This window comes from Anolis carolinensis, chromosome 1, assembly GCF_035594765.1.
Source record: "Anolis carolinensis isolate JA03-04 chromosome 1, rAnoCar3.1.pri, whole genome shotgun sequence".
In the NCBI taxonomy this organism is placed as follows: domain Eukaryota; kingdom Metazoa; phylum Chordata; class Lepidosauria; order Squamata; family Dactyloidae; genus Anolis; species Anolis carolinensis.
In genome coordinates, this window is record NC_085841.1 from 235,312,088 (window position 1) to 235,329,407 (window position 17,320).

The window sequence follows — 17,320 nt, forward strand, 5'->3', positions numbered from 1 at the left end:
CTTTATTTATAGCTCATTCATGCAACGGCCAGGTGGCTCTGCCTTCTTCGATGAAACAACCTCATTTGTGGATCCATTTCCATTCCCCAAGTGGGTAGGCATTTCCTTAGCTATTTGTGGAGATACTTTTAAGCAGCATTTCTCAACCTGAGGGTTGTGGGGTGTCAGAGGGGTAACCAAAGACCAGTATTTTCTGCTGGTCATGTGGGTTCTATATGGGAAGTTTGGCCCAATTCTATCATTGGTAGGGTTCAAGGAACTCTTTGATTGTAGGTGAACTATAAATCCCACAACTACAACTCCCACATGTCAAGGTCTATTTTCCCCAAACTCCACCAGTGTTCAAATTTGGGCATAATTAAGTATTTGTGCTAAGTTTGGTCCAAATCCATCATTGTTTGGAATCCACAGTACTCATTGGATGTTGGTGAACTACAACTCCAAAACTCAAGGTCAATGCCCACCAAACCCTTCCAGTATTTTCTGTTGTCATGTGAGTTCTGTGTGCCAAGTTTGGTTCAGTTCCATCGTTGGTGGAGTTCAGAATGCTCTTTGATTGTAGGTGAACTATAAATCCCAGCAACTACAACTCCAAAATGACAAAATCAACCCCCCCAACCCCACCAGTATTCAAATTTATCAGGTATTTGTGTCAAATTTGGTCCAGTGAATGAAAATTCATCCTGTATATCAGATATTTACATTGTGATTCACAACAGTAGCAAAATTACAGTTATGAAGTATCAAGAAAAATAATTTTACGGTTGGGGGTTACAACAACTTGAGGAACGGTATTAAGGGGTCATGGCATTAGGAAGGTTGAGAACCACAGGGTGGAATACAAACAGTTGGTTATTGCAGTGCAGTCACTGTATTCTTAGGTGTTTTCCATTGGATTTACTCTTCTGGTAATAGCACAGCATAATATGTCTATTCAGAAATAAAGCCCTACTAAGTCGGCCAGGTAAATATGGGGTTGCCAGCTTAAATATATCTCTACTTAGAAGTAAGCTTCACTTATGTTCAGGGTAGCTTAGTCCAGGTGAGCATGGAATGACAAGATTTGATCTGGAACACCTGTTGAGAACTCAAAACTATTGGCAAAATAACTGAGTTGCTTCTGATCTCTCAAATATTTAATCACCTTTGCTTTTTAGTTTTCAAAATGTAGAATGTAGGCAAACCACATGTTGTTTTCTGATTATATTCCAGCTGCTTTGCTGAAACTACCTTATGTTCAAGGCTTTCCTTTCACTTTAGCAATATGTGAAAATACAATCTCTCCAGTGTCTTATTTGTCCTAAATATTGTATGAAAGAGGTCTTGATTCTAATGGTTTTGTGGAGTTGTAGTCCAACACTCAACCACTACATTACACTGGCTCTCATTGAAACCAAAGAGACCCAATTAGTTCTCAGTAACAAAGGAATACAGAACATTCTTTTGAGGACTACAGTTCCCGTAATTTCCTATACATCATAGCTAGTGACCATGTATGTGGAATTCTGTCAGTTACGGGTAGTTTTTGTAAAGGAGCTTTTCTATGTTCTGCATTTTTTCCTTTTCTATAAGCCATATTTTGTTGGCAACAGAAAGGGTGATTATTTAACCCAGCCAGTACTATATTGATGCTCTGCTTATTTTAAGAACAGGATTTGAAAATTCTTTCAAACTAAACATGCAGCGAAAAATCAACATATGATTTGCACATGTCTTTCAGTGGCTTTGCACACCTGTCTTCAAGCCTCTCTTACAGACTGAAGGCTGGCCTCATGAGGTTCAAAGAGGCTCTCCTCCCCATTCCTCAAATCCCCATGCTTTACTCACAGTCACTAGTTGTGTCAGTCTGTACTTTCCTGTAGGGTGGAGATGCAAACCCATGCTGTGGCATTGCTCAACTGCTTGTAGCAACTATGAGGAAGAAACAGAGCAAGGGAGGTGTCCCTACCCTTTCTAAATTTGCCAAGTGCTTGGTTGGGCTGCTCACATCGTCTTTGGACAACCCCAGAGTGACCAGGAGGCAAGAACAGCATCTGAGCAAAAATGAGATCTCCCTTGGAATTCATATTCCTGCTTCTCATCAAAGGCTGTCTTCCGTGTGGTGAGTAGAAAAATGTGGGACACATCCATTTCAGCCCCACAATTTTCATAATAAAAATACATCTTTCCAAATGTCCTTTATTTAAGGGGTACTCATAGCTGTGCATTCCTCGCTGGCTGGGAGTTGGACTACATCAATCGTTCTCAACCTGTGGGTCCCCAGATGTTTTGGACTTCAACTCCCATAAATCCTAACAGCTGGTAAACTAGCTGGCATTTCTGGGAGTTGTAGGCCAAAACACCTGGGGACCCACAGGTTGAGAACCACTGGACTAGATGGTTCTTGGGGTCTCTTCTCAATCTAATTGTCTCAGAATATCAGAAATCTGCTGTGTGATGACTTCACTGCCATTTGTCTCCTTTATGAGCGCCGTATCATGATTCAAACATGCTCCATAGCTCTTCAAATGCCTTCTTTTCAATGTCCTCCTCTCTTCCTTGCACAGTTTCATTTCCTGTTTGATCTGGTTGCCAGCCTATCCTTTCATTGTATCTTTTAATACCTGCAGTAACTGACAGGGAAAAACATTTATCTCCATGCCCTAAAAAGCTCTAGTTGTCAATATTGGCTGGAGATGAAGCACGTATGAATGGCATCAGCTTCTCTCTAGCCTGCTTGTCAATCCCAGCTCTAACCTTTTACTATCTTCATGTTTCCATCTTCCTAATCCTCGGAGTTCCTCTTGCCTTTCCTTAAACTGTCTAATAATGAAGACAGGAACATCTCTATGCATTCACAAATACTGAGAGTTTTTTTAAAAAAACTACGACTACAATCTTGCAGGACCACTAGGGATCTTGTGAACTATAGTCCAAAATAGTAACATAACGAAGTTTTGATGAGTCCCAGTGCAGGGCTCTTTCATGCCTATTTTATGTCTGTATGAGACGATAGGTGCCCCTGGTGGCACAGTGTGTTAAAGCGCTGAGCTGCTGAACTTGCGGGCCAAAAGGTCCCAGGTTCAAATCCTAGGAGCAGAATTAGCACCCGCTGTTAGCCCCAGCTCCTGCCAACCCAGTAGTTCGAAAAACATGCAAATGTGAGTAGATCAATAGGTAATGGCGGGAAGGTAATGGCTCTCCATGCAGTCATGCCGGCCACATGACCTTGGAGGTGTCTATGGACAACGCCAGCTTCAGCTTAGAAATGGAGATGAGCACCAACCCCCAGAGTCAGTTACGACTGGACTGAACGTCAGGGGAAACCTTTACCCTTACTTATGGGACGATAGTTACTCTCTTCTGTTTCTTCCAGAGGAAAAGGCAAGTGAGCAGGCTTGCCAGAGGAAGAGAGGGGAGAGTAAATGAAGCAGCAGCACTCCTCTGGTGAAAGTGTGACGATAAGTGGACACTCAGCCTCTATTGTTATTAATTGCCCACAGTGAAATACAGAAAAATACAGTAACATTGCTCTGGGTAGGTGCCGCTGTTGTCCACTGGAATACAGTATGTTCCCCATATAAGTGGATGATATGTTCCCAGATTGTTCCCAGAAATGGGGAATAATAGTAAAATTATTTACAATGGGACAAATATGGGGGCATCAAGAAGAGGGCGTAGCTTGTACAGGAGGTCCTGCACGAATAAGTGAAACTAAATACGGTAGAGTCTCACTTATCCAAGCTAAACAGGCCGGAGGAACCTTGGATAAGCAAATACCTTGGATAATAAGGAGAGATTAAGGAAAAGCCTATTAAACATCAAATTAGGTTATGATTTTACAAATTAAGCACCAAAACATCATGTTATACAACAAATTTGACAGAAAAATTAGTTCAATACACAGTAATGTTATGTTGTAATTACTGTATTTACGAATTTAGCACCAAAATACCACGATATATTGAAAACATTGACTAGAAAAATGCCTTGGATAATCCAGAAGCTTGGATAAGCGAGTCTTGGATAAGTGAGACTCTACTGTAAATGAAACTGCATATATCGGTTCCCTGGATACTGGAATCATACTGTGGTAGTTGGTCTAATGGCCATTAGTGTGCCAAAACATGAAGACTTAGGGCAGTGATATTGTTGCATTACAGTCCAGATGAGCCGCAGTGGTGCAATAGCTTAACCCTTGTGCTGGCTGAAATGCTGAACTGAAGACCTGAAAGTCGGTGGTTCGGATCCGCAAGATGGGGTGAGCTCCCATCTATCAGCTGCAGCTTCCCATGCGGGGACATGAGAGAAGCCTCCCACAGGATGATAAAATATCCGGGCATCTCCTGGGCAACTTCTTTGAAGATGGTCGATTATCTCATACCAGAGAATCAGTATATTCTCAATTCGCTTCTGACATGATTAAAAAAAAATAGCCCAGAAATGTTGAAATAAAATTAATGTGAATTTAATTTAATAAATCAACATTATCTAATTTATCATGAAAAAATTGGATTAGAAAAAAACAATGTTTTTCTCCCGCAAGATGAAATGCTAAGTAGTTGGGATGCTGTCCAAATCACAGGATGTTTCCATTTTGCCAGGACAAAATCTCAGCTTTTGGGATGAAAACATGTCATTCAACTTTACATTTCTTTTTTAGTGTAGTATTTTTGTCAACATTTACAGTGGGCCCTTGGTATTCCCTAAAGGTGGTTTCAAGACCACTCATAGATACCAAATTCCTAGGTGCTCAAGTTCCATTATATACAGTTGGAGAGTAAAATTGTGTCCTTTATATAAAAAGACAAAATTGAGGTTTTCTTTTTGGTATACTTTTTGGTAGGATAACTTTATATTTACAAAGTAATCAAATTATAGAATCATAGAGTTGGAAGAGATCACAATCCAAACTCCAGTCCAACCTCCTGCCTGTGTATGTATGTATGTATGTATATATATATATATACACACACACACACATACATACACATACACACATACAAACATACAGTTAGCAAAAAAAATTGAAAAGGCTTGTATACCTAAAGTATAATTGACTAAGAGCAAATGGAAATATGCATGTTTGGCTAATCTAATTGATAGGTGATGATGAATCAGAGGTTTTCTCTTCAAGTTGCGAATATTCAAAAATCTCAGGGTGAAAACTAGATGTGAATGTTGTTTCCTCTCCTTTAGCTGTAAATGAGGACCAGCAGCCACTGGAGACCTACCTCCTGAATAAAATGGCCCAATCTGCCATGGCTTCAGAAGCTCTTCCCAACCCCAATGTTTTGCTGGCTCTCCGTCTTGCTCAAGATCACAGTCTGAACATTGAGCGCAGGTTACTGAAGAAGTTGTCCAAGGACGCAATAGATAGGATGAAGAATGGTAAGTGTTAGTGCAAAATTGGATACTTAATGTGGTGAAAATGCATAGGGAGAAGGACATAAAATATCTGTGTAAATCTGTAGTCCCTATTTATATAATCATTATTAGAGTCATGAAACATGATGGGGATTATCATGGGGGCTACTGGGGGCTGTGTGTGAAATGTAATCAGTTTTCAAGTAAGATTTTAATTCTGTTGATATTTAATACTGGTTTAGTCTTGGTTCTTAACAAGTTTTAAATAATTTTGTTTTATTGTATTCTATTCTTTTGTCTGGAATCCCAGCCTGGGAGAAAAGAAATATATCAATAAAAGGATAGGCGGATAGATGGATGATTGCTATCATGCCAGCACACCATATTTTGTTACTGACAATATCCATCAACATATGATACAATTTCAACAGAAAGGAAGAAACCATGAAAATGAACAAAATCTGGTAACAGTATTAAAAAACTCTAAAATCAGGACAGTAAATAAAGAACAACATTCAGAAAGCAGAGGAATTCCAAACATGAATCAGTCAGGGCCAGCTAACATCTCCCAACAAAGGATTCCCCCAGGCAGGAAGCAGCCAGGCTTTAAAGCTATAAGGCCTTTCAATGCTAATCAAGCTGGCCAGTTGCAACATTCACACTTGCCTCCAACAGACAAGAGTTCTTTCTCCCACCCTGGATCTTCTACAGATATACAGGGTGTTTGAAAAAGAACTCCCTAATTTTAATGTATATATACTTAAAACAAGGGAGTTCTTTGTATAAACCCCACTTGCCTAGTTTCCAACAGACCTCACAACCTCTGAGGAGATGTGGGCAAAATGTCAGGAGAGAATGCTTCTGGAACATGGCCATAAAGCCCAGAAAACTCACAGCAACCGAGAACACTTGTTATATGTCCCCAAGTCGCTTGCAATTTACTGCAGCCCCAATGTGAATTTATCACAAGGTTTTCTTGCCAAGACTTTTTCTGCCTTTCTCAGACTTAGTATGATTTTCTCAAGGTCACCCAATGAGTTTTAATGGCTGAGTGGAAATCTGAACCCTGGTCCCTAAAGTCATAGTTTAATGCGCAAACCACAACACAATGCTGGCGCATTCCTTTAAAAACAAAGACATTCTCCTGTAAGCTTCATGACATCTAGAACCAATAGTGAACAAAAAGGCCGGGCTGTGGCGCAGCTGGTTAGTAGCCAGCTGCAATAAATCACTACTAGTCATGAGACCGAAGCTCAGGTCAGATTGAGCTCCCGACCATTTAATAGCTTGCTGTTGACTTAAACACTTTGAAAGACAGTTGCATCTGTCGAGTAGAAAATTTAGGTACCGCTTTATGCAAGGAGGCTAATTTAACTAATTTACAACACCATAAAAACTTCCAGCAGCGTGTTGAAAGGAATGAGGAAGTACTCCATCAAGTACCCGATGTCACAAGTGGATGATGAAGCAGCAGCTCCCCCTTTGGCCAGAATCGAGTATACCCTCATGGAAGCTGGAAACTGTTAAATTGCCTCTATATGTCATATGTCTAATGGCATTAAATGTTTGCCATGTATATGTGCATTGTGATCCGCCCTGACTCCCCTTTGGGGTGAGAAGAGTGGAATATAAATACTGTAAATAATAATAATAAAGCTCTCAGCCGGCATTTGGAAACAATAGACATTGACAAAATCACGATCTGCCAACTGCAAAAGGCCACCCTACTGGGATCTGCATGCATCATCCGAAAATACATCACACAGTCCTAGACACTTGGGAAGTGTTCGACTTGTGATTTTGTGATACGAAATCCAGCATATCTATCTTGTTTGCTGTGTCATAATAATAATAATAATAATAATAATAATAATAATAATAATAATAATAATAATAATAACTGAGGATATCTGAATCATGACTTGCTAGAATTCCCTTCACCTAGTGTGATTTGTCCAAGGTCAGCCTACTGGTGTCATGTAGCTTCCTCCATCCTTCTATGGAGACTGGAGTACCCCAAGTGGATGCAAAAACAAGATTGAGATTCTCTGTTGTGAAAGCTCTCACTAGTTTGCAATAGTTTGGAAGAGCCCATAGATAATAAAGCCATGAGATCTTCCCTGGATTCAAATGAACAGATTCTTGCATAACTGATTTTTATTCCTTGTTCCTTACCTTTACAGTGAAAACCTTCTCCTCGGGCCAAGTGGCCCTCTATGCCTTGGCTCACCAGGCTGCCTGCTCAAATCCCCGAAGAGTCTCGGATGAAAATGTCCTGCTTGATCTAGTGTCACTCTTGGAACAGAAATTTGACATGGAGATGAAGAACATCAGTGAGGATCATGACTTCAACAGTATTGGGGAGAGGGCTCGTTCTCCTTTCCCATAGCCATCTTTTTACACATCCCTGTTTGCTTCCCCTTCCTTCCTCTTAGGGCCTTGTCTTATATTTTATAGCACTATTATTCCACTTTAATTGCCATGGCAACAGCATATGGAATGCAGGGACTGCAATTTAGAAAGAGGCATGTGGAGTTCTCTGCCAGAGAACTCTTAGGCCTAAGTGAACTACAGTTTCAAGAATTCAAAAAAAAAAACTTAGCTGATAATAGCAAAGTAATAGGGCCCCTAGAAAAAGAGTCCCTAATCCCCATTCACTCTCCTAGAAGGTGAAGAAGGTGAGAAATCTATGTATTCTCTCTATTCTGTGACGGGAGATACAATGAGGATTCTTTACCAACCTTATCCTCCCTCCCTAATATTGGGTGTTGATGGTGATGGCGGGAGAACATAATTTCCTATTCCCGTTGAAGTATGGAAGGTTCCTTATCTCTATTCTATTTCTCTCTCTCTCTTTTATGTTTCTATTTTTTCTTATGTTTCCTCTCTTGTTTAACATTTCCCAGATCTGCCCCTTTATCTTCCATGTATCGTTATCCCTCGATTGTATTCAGTATTTCCTCATAACATCCTTGTTCTATTTCCTTCCACACAGGTGTTTTCTTTTTCACTTTCCTGTGCCTCATTCTGTCCATTTTAATGATTTTTCCACCTGTTTGTTTCTTCTCAGACAACAGCAATAACCCTCTGACCAACTATTACCAGCTGGGCCTAAGCATCCTTGCCCTCTGCCAGCTTCAAGGCACTTTTTCACCTTCACAGATAGCAGATCTGTTCAGCCCAGATGAGAAGAAATATTACCTTTCTGGCCAGTTTTCTGTAGGTGAGTAATGATAAGTTTGGAGCTTCCATTTTTATAAACAATATCATTTTGTTTTTCTGGAATTTATAGCAGGACAGAATAATGTTATCCTTTCTTGCTTGTGATACTGTGTGAAGTATTATCAGTCATAAACCAGATGCCACCCAAATGAATAGTAGTTTGACCCAGAGTGGTAATCCGAATTTTTATTTTGATACGCACATGTTAGATGATGGAGACAGTGTGGGACCCATGTCAGTGGGCAGGGTATCAGCAATACACACACACACACACACACACACACATATACATACATACATACATACATTTATGGATTTCTCATCTTTCCAGTGTATGAATGCTTTAAAATGTTGTTCAGTTCACATTTTTAAGAGAAGTGACTTAATACATAGTAGGCATGTGTGTGAAATTCGTTCCTACTGTTCCTACCGTTTCTTTTGTATCTTTCGTTTATTCGGAAGCATGAAACGGGAAGCCCCCTCCCCACATGAAAATCTGCTTGACACAAAAGCCTGCTTTCATGTGCATCCGAACATGCCTCCTTGCCTTGGAAAGAGAGTGCGTGTGTGGCAGAGCATGCAGGCAGGCAGGCCCAGAGCTTGGCTGCAGGTTTGCTTCGGTCCTACCTGCACGCCCCGCCACACACACACACTTGGGAGTGTGTGACAGGGCATGTGTGGCAGGGCATGTGTGGCAGGGCATGCAGGCAGGCAGGCCTGGAGCATGCCTGCAGCTGAGCGCCTCTTACTCTAAGGAGTGTGTGTGTACGGCAGGGCGTGCAGGCAGACCCGGAAAGCACGTGCGCCTGCCAATGCCTGCAGCCAAGCTGCCTTTTACTCTAGAGTAGAAATAGCAGGTGCCAGGTAAGAAGAATGCACACTGGGAAGGGGAGCCTGTGTGTGTCTGATTTTCATGCCCCAAAACAAAAGAACCAAAAACAACCTTCACAATTTTGGGAGGCTTACGAAAAATGGATTGGGGCCCCCAACAAAAGCCAGGTCACAAAACGGGACAAATTCTCCCCCACATCCACATTCCTAATATATAGATAGGAATGGAGCAGATTTTGGAAAGTTGCTTTTTTAAAAAAGATTACAATTCTGTAGACCAGGCATGGACAAGCTTTGGCCCTTCATGTGTTTTGGACTTCAACTCCCAAAATTCCTAACAGCTGGTAAGCTGGCTGGGATTTCTGGGAGTTGAAGTCCAAAACACCCAGAGGGCTGAAGTTTGCCCATGCCTGGTATAGACAAAGTGGCATAAGTCACATGCACACACATAAATGCAGTATGACCCCTGTACCTGCAACAACAATAATGCAGTCTCATTTATCCACATTTGACCAAATATGTCATCTCTAGTCCTTTTCTACGTTCTCCAACATAGTTCTATGGCATTTTATGACTGTAAACTGCCCTGAGTCCCATCCGGGAGATAGGCGGTATATAAATAAAGTTCTTTTTAATTATTATTATTATTATTATTATTATTATTATTATTATTATTATTATTATTATTATTCCTGTCCCAGAAACCCTTTATTTCAGCATTGTTAGCTATTAACTGCAGTTTTGCTTCTCCATGCAAAATCTGGAAATATATTTCTTGCATATCATATATGGAATTTGGATGGTATATTTGTTGTTATGTCTTGCATTTGAGAAAGCTGAGAACTTCTGTTTTCTGGCTTCCTACATAGACACTGCAGCATTAGCAATTTTGGCTCAGATCTGTGTACAGAACACCATGAATGATGCTGCACTGGTAAAAGAGAACAGGACAATTTCAGCAAATGTACAGTGGCTGCTGAAGAAAATGTTGGAACACAAAAGTAACCGTGGCATAATTGGGAACATGTACAGCACTGGGGAGGCCATGCAGGTGAGTGCAAGGATCAGTTTGGAATATATCATTTAGGCACATAAAGTCTTAGAGCTAAAAGAAGCCTCATAGGTCATCACATCAACTCATTGCAGGAACTTCACATCAGGATAGCTGTCCTGTCAGGACAGACACATCAGGAAAGTATAGCTGTCCCGTCTTGTTCTGAAAACATACAGAGAAAGAGATCCCACCATCTTTCTAGCTAATTGGTTTGATAGCTAAGCACCTAGAAGTTCCTTATAATTTTTAGTTGAAATCTACCCTCCTGTAACTTTTAAACCATGAGATCTGATCCTATCCTTTGAAGTACCAGAGAACAAACCTGCAATCCCATATTTTTGTCATATCTTTAGATGTATAAAGAGGGCAATCATGTTACCTCCATATCTTCTTCTTCACAAGGCTGAACAACACGCCCTGCTCCTTCAACCTTTCCAGATACGTTTTGCTCTCCATACCTCTTACCATCCTTTTGTTGCCCTTTTCTGAACCTGCTTCAATTGGTTTACATACTTACTTAAAATGAGATAACTGAAATGAATGCAGTGCTCACATTGAGGTTCTGTGGACCCATCTTCTTGTTTTATTTTATCAGAATAACAAAAATATATTTATGCTTTCAGTGAAATAGCTGATCCCCCATGAGCACACCTTTCATAATTGGGGATGATGGGAATTTTAGTCCAATATATGAAGGGCAACTGGGGAAAGGGAGCCTATTTGAGTGCTGAATCTTCTTAATTGACACCATTCAGCTTTCTTGAAAAAGCACAGTAAGGAATCTATTTTACTGTTACATATTTTCCAGTAAAAGCTGTCTAATTTTGAGAGTTGTGGTCCAAAAAAAAAGTAACATCTCTGTATTCTGAGTAAGAATATACTTTCCAAGAATACAAATGGATTTTTCTGTATCTTGGTATATAATTACTGAAAGAACCCAAGTGGTCTATAGCCTTCACCTATTGGATTCCCAAATGTCCTTGACATTAACATTGAGCAGTTAATTTAATGACTCTACAGTGTGGCCCTTGTGTTTGCAGGGGATACTGTAGGTCCTGGCATTAATAATGAACACTATTGTAATGAAGGATTTCTGACCCAAGAATATGATAGAGTTATGCTGGAGGATCTAGAAATTGCCTAGAGATAATATATTTTATTGGATGTGGATTAATGAAACCATGGATACTGGTCCTGTAGATACAGGGATCTGTACTATAGTTATAGCTGTACTTAAAAACCCATTTTAAATAAATCTTAAGTGGTCCAGCAATTTTTTTTAGCCAACCTGGTTTGCATTTCTTTCTGGTTCCAGGCTTTATTTGTAGCTGACAAATATCTTGTTCCTGGATCCTGGAATTGCACCCAGACTTTGGCAACAGTCCTTAGCGAGATTCCTAAAGGCACTTTTGACAATCCTATGGCTGCTGCCCAGCTTCTCCCATCTCTGTGGGGCCGGACCTATCTTGATGTGAATCGTTTTAACTGCTCCAAAGACAAAGGTAAGCACTTCATGGCATTCCAAGGGAAGCGTCAAGAAACTGATAGATTCAAAGACCCAAACCTTCACTGGGAGCATCAGGTCCAGAGGACTACCATCAGGGATTATTCATCCTGAAACCCAAATTTGATATGTCTACACCACATATTCTTATCTGAACATAGGAAATGCAACCACTTTGGATGTAAGAGAACGTTTTATGATTAAAGCTTTTCACATACCAATCCCAGGGCCATCCAATTGTATCTGATGTCTTCCATTCCAGTGGAGCACTGAAACTGCTCTGTAGTGTTACTCTGGTTTTTAAAGGAGCTACTCAAAGTGTTGAACCCATTTTAGGGTTCGGCACTGTGGATAGCCCCTTTGAAAATTCAGGTTAAAACAGTGGTATAGATCCACTGGTATAGATCCACCAGCTGTCACTGGTAGCAGAACTGCAGCTTCTGTTAGGCACATGGATAGGAAAACTTTCAAGCTACCTTGAAAAAGGCTTATGTAATCCTAAACATGTCAGTAACATTGCTCAAGCTCCACTCAGCTATAAATATATATATATTTAAATGCCCTTTGTACCGCCAATAATTCTATGCCCTCTAGCTGTTTATGCATGTCAGATTACTGTTTGGGCATCTGAACTGGTCCTTGTTTTTTCTCAAAGTGCTTCCTTGAGAAAAGATTATCATATACAGTACACCTTCCAGTCAAGGAACAGAACCATTTATCTCTAGTGTTCTGTCATTTCCTATATGATCTTGCTTTCAGTCTTTACTATACAACTGGACACAAAATTAATCCAAAAGAACACAAGTATTTCTGGTGTTGTGAAAATGAGGAATATACCCAGAGAGAAAAACAATTATGGATCTGGACTAAACTTGGCATGAATACTCAATATGCCCAAATGTGAACACTGATGAGTTTGGGGAAAATAGACCTTGACATTTGGGAGTTGTAGTTGCTGGGATTTATAGTTCGCTTACAATCAAAGAGACCCTTGAACCCCACCAATGATAGAATTGGGCCAAATGTCCCACACAGAACCCCCATGACCAACAGAAAACACTGGAGGGATTTAGGAGGAACTGACAGAGATTTAGGGGAGATGTAGTTCACTTACCTCTAGAGAGCACTGTGAACCCAAACGACTATGGATCTGGGCCAAATTTGGCACAAATACCTGATATGCCCAAATTGGAATACTTGTGGGGTTTGGGGGGGGGAGAGATTTTGTCATTTGTAAGAGGGGTCTGATACCCCCTCTGATACCCCCTCGCGCGCCCCCCCCAGGGGTCCCGATTCCCAAGTTGAGAAACGCTGGTCTAAGGGGTATATGAAACATAAATGAATTTCATGTTTAGTCTTCAGTCTCATCTGATAGAAATATGGTTATTTCAACATCTGAAAAAAAAACTCTAAAATCTAAATCTAAAACACTTTTGGTCCCAAGCATTTCAGATAAGGAAGACTTAGCATGTGATGTAAAGGGGGACTGTTGGATACTTTGCAAATGGGTAAAAAAAAAATCACAACTGTTATTAAACACTGCATATAAAATGTACACATTGGGGAAACATGTATATGATAAAAATACATTTCAGTGCATTTCAAAATGCTGATGTGCAAATTGGATGGAAAGGACATGTGATTGAATACACATGCACCTTATAGACCAGAAATAGACAGATGTATCCAACCTTAACTGCTTCTGTTCTGTCTTATTTTCAAGGTGATCACTTCACCTACTTTGCTCTCCAACAAATCATGCCATTTGCCTCTCAGCGTTCAATTACGGTTATGTACACGGTTACCGACAGTTACAGCAACAGGTTCTCTGAATCTACCACAGTCACTGTCCCAGAGAGTTCAGTTTTCTTCAGAGTCATGGAGGCTGCCCAGGAAAAGGACCCTAAGAAGTTCAGGTAACCAACTTGTGCACTCACTTATGACCTCATCATACAGAGCTAGATTTGGTGGCAAATGCTGATTTAGCCCTGATCACCCATGAAGCCAGCCTGCTGGCTCTGTGTGTGAAGGAGGACGGAACCGGCATGCTGCTGTCCTAGCAACACAGGAGGCTTCCCGTGTTGCCATTCCTTTAATGTGTGAAGCCATGCACTCCATTATTCCCCCTGTGTGAAGAGCTGCCAGAGAAGCCCGGCAAAGTAGGGCATGTGGTGGCAACTTCATGACTCCTGGAAGTGAATCAGTGCTACCGAAGGTATGATGTGGTTAGTCATCCATTTAGGGAAGTACTACAATTGACCGGAATAACAAATCTGCAATGGATTTGATCTTAGGGTCAAAGGGGGAGGCTGTTGATCATTAGTGAAATCTACTTTACTCAGTGTCTGCCCTGAGTAGGGTAACCTGGTCCTCCAGAGCTCCACTTTTGCTCATTCAGCTTAATAGTGTCTTCTCAATATCTTGAAGAGTGATATGTATCCAGTGTTGGCATTCAGTTCTATGAGAGAGATGAGAACTGGATGCCGCTCTAGCTCTACCTGGGCTGAATCCCCAGTTATCCCTTACCATTGCCTCCCTTCGTTGTCTGTTCATCCTCAGTAATAACATTTGCCATCTTGACCACATTCTAATGTTATTTCAACACATCCCAATTTTCATCACCAGTTTGTTGGAGGACATGGGTAATGGGAGTTGTCCTTATATTTCAGGAATAATAAATGATGTTTCTCTGGAAAATCTCTTCTGCATCAGGTTCACCTATGAGCAGAGTCAATGGGGCCCTTATATCACCTCTGTGCAAGACCTAAGAGCGGACAACGAAAATTGTATCTACTGGAAGCTCCTCAGTGGGAAAACTCCCTTGAGCAAAGGTGAGGACAAATCAGAGCCTGGAAAAGAGCAAATGAGGAGAAAAATGAGAAGAGCTGTGGGTAGTGCTAGAGAACAGAGGAAGGAAAATTGAAAAACATGGGGCATTAATACCCCATACTGTTATACTATTGTAATGATTCATGAGTCCTGCTTTTGCCTCAGCTTTATCATACAATATCTCCAGGTATTGCCTTTCAGGATCAGGTTTTTCCCCACACTGGAAATAATCTGTTAATGACTCCCTTTGTCTGAAACATTTCTGATGCAAATTTCTCAAAGCAATTTCTTCTATTATCAATCTATTAGTGGACTTGATTTGAGTGTGGTTGGCTAATTCCCCCCTCAAGGATTCCCAAGGAAATTTCTGGCAAGAGCCCCAGGCCACTTCTGGTGCTCAGATTGGTTAGATGACTTTTCTATTATGTTGCAACCCTCTCTTCTGATTTCTGATATTTATTTCTGATGCTTGTTTGTTTGTTTACTTTTAAATCATCATATAGCACATCATGCTGTCATAGCACTATTTTGGCTACAATTTCTAAAACGTAAATGAGACTATCATGAAGCTAGGAGCAGGATACAGGAGTTGCCTTTGATGTAGACAAAAATATGCAGAGGACAATCAGCTATCCTCACAAGACTGACTGGAATTAGTGTGGCATAAAGGAGTGGTGTGATAAGGTGCTTGATAGAATATAGCAATGGGAATCTGCCCACCAGGCTCTAGAGTACAGACTGGCCAGCGTGAAAGATAAGCTTAGAATACATAAAAGGATTAAATTCAAATTGTCACTTTTCAAGTCTGAAATCATTGTTTCTCTTTCCTCCTAGGTGCCGGAGAATATGTTGTGTCTGATGGAGAGAGTTTGCTGGTTAAATTCACAACTTAAGCAAGCCTCATTCTTGTTGAACCACAATGATCCCATCCCAGAAAATCTATAGTTCACCAAGGGCTCCATAATAAATATATTATTTTCATTATTTTTAAAATCTTTTTCGAACTTTTGCGAGTTTGAAGCATTGAAGATCGGGACCAGACTGTTGGCAGCTTCACCCCCTACAAAGACTTTATTGTTTCTAACCCTTTAATAAATCGTATCTGCTTTCTTTGACTTTATGTGTAACTTGTATCTTTTTGTGTACTGTATCTATTTCTTATATATGAAATATATAAACGTCTTTATAAAATGTAATAAGATGTAGCCTAGAGACAGTCACATTTCCAAAACCCTGCTGAGGCAATTCTGTGAGAACAAGAAGATTGGGCAAATCCCTCAGGCTGTTTACCAAACCTGGTAATCATTAAAATCTATGGATCATATATAGCAGAGGTAGGTAGTTTGTGTCATGCCAGATGAGCCCAGAATTGTTTGTCTAGTTTAATGGTCCACTTGAGGCTGAGAGATTGTTGACTGTGGAAAGAAGCTCAGAGTATGTACATTTGTTAAACCTCTTGATTGACAGCCCAGCACATGATTGCCCGGGATCATCACCTTTCATTTTAGAAGCCACATACTTTTGTCTTTGGAAGCTCTTATCTTTGTTAAACATGGAACTGGATAGTTGAGCAAATCAGAAGCTCATTATCATTCCTTTAACATTGTCTCCTCCCAGGAGGATGTCCCATCAGTTGATTGGTTCCTCAGTTGACCAATCCCTAGCTGTCATTTCCCTGCAAGAAGGAATCCCAGCCCAGAAGCAGCAACATCAGCAGAATTTCCAGCCAATCATAGTGCAGATCCAGACCGGCCCTTCTTTTAGCCAATCAGAAGGAGCAGGACTTTTGAATAACTTTCAAACTGTATAAGACGTGTTTTCTCTATATGTGTATGATTGTACATGTTGAAGCAAATTGCTCTACTTATTTTGTTTTTGGCCAAATCATAACAAACCTATGTGGCTTGTTTTCAACCTGATGAGTTGGTTTCTCTGTCCTGGCATACTCTCACCAGGCATAGATTCTGTTATCCGTGGTTCTAACTAACCACTACACCATGAGCCATACTACTTTCCAGAATGGAAACCCTGTCCTGCATGAACCCTGGATTCAGAGCCTGATTCTATACCCTCCAAATTGGCAGAGGCAATCCTATGTAATTTTCTGTTGTTCCACTTTTTCAGCTGATTTTATAATGTTTTATTTCTATTTTCCCACTTCTCCTCTTACTTCAATTTCTGCAAACTGAATTTAAAGTACAAATCTAATTTTCATTCATATAAGTCAGCATTGGGGAGAGGTGGAGGTAGAATCTGTCCCTTTAGGCTCAGGCAAAAGCAAATTGCTGCAGCCTCTCCTAGTTTCTCTGTTTCCTTATTTAATAGCATGACCACAGTCTGATGCTGCTCAACTACATGTGTCTGGTTTTCATCTGTAAAATACTGGAGGGCATGTCATTCTTAGAAACATCACTGCAGTTTGTTTGCTGTTTGAGTTAATTGCCTTCCTACTTTCAATAAAGTCTGGTTTATGAACACAGACTTTAAAAAAGTTTGTTATATTTATTTATTATGTATCACACCATTTGGCATTT

General features: G+C 40.4%; 1 protein-coding gene across 5 annotated transcripts; it reads left to right on the forward strand.

Moving 5' to 3' along the window:
• Window positions 1-3: 3 nt before the first annotated feature.
• On the forward strand, window positions 4-15,901 carry LOC100565616 (transcobalamin-1). 5 transcript variants are annotated; one of them, XM_003215083.4, is made up of 10 exons: window positions 4-90; window positions 1,863-2,101; window positions 5,179-5,370; window positions 7,530-7,679; window positions 8,417-8,569; window positions 10,269-10,450; window positions 11,769-11,955; window positions 13,681-13,873; window positions 14,670-14,788; window positions 15,621-15,901. In XM_003215083.4, the coding sequence occupies exons 2-10, from the start codon at window positions 2,044-2,046 to the stop codon at window positions 15,677-15,679; spliced, it is 1,293 nt and encodes a 430-aa protein (XP_003215131.2). In that variant the 5' UTR covers window positions 4-90; window positions 1,863-2,043; the 3' UTR covers window positions 15,680-15,901. The 5 variants fall into 5 exon arrangements, with proteins under 5 accessions (XP_003215131.2, XP_016849758.2, XP_016849754.2 ...); XM_016994269.2 differs by having other exon boundaries at window positions 12-94; window positions 1,846-2,101; XM_016994265.2 differs by having other exon boundaries at window positions 13-94.
• Window positions 15,902-17,320: the final 1,419 nt, after the last annotated feature.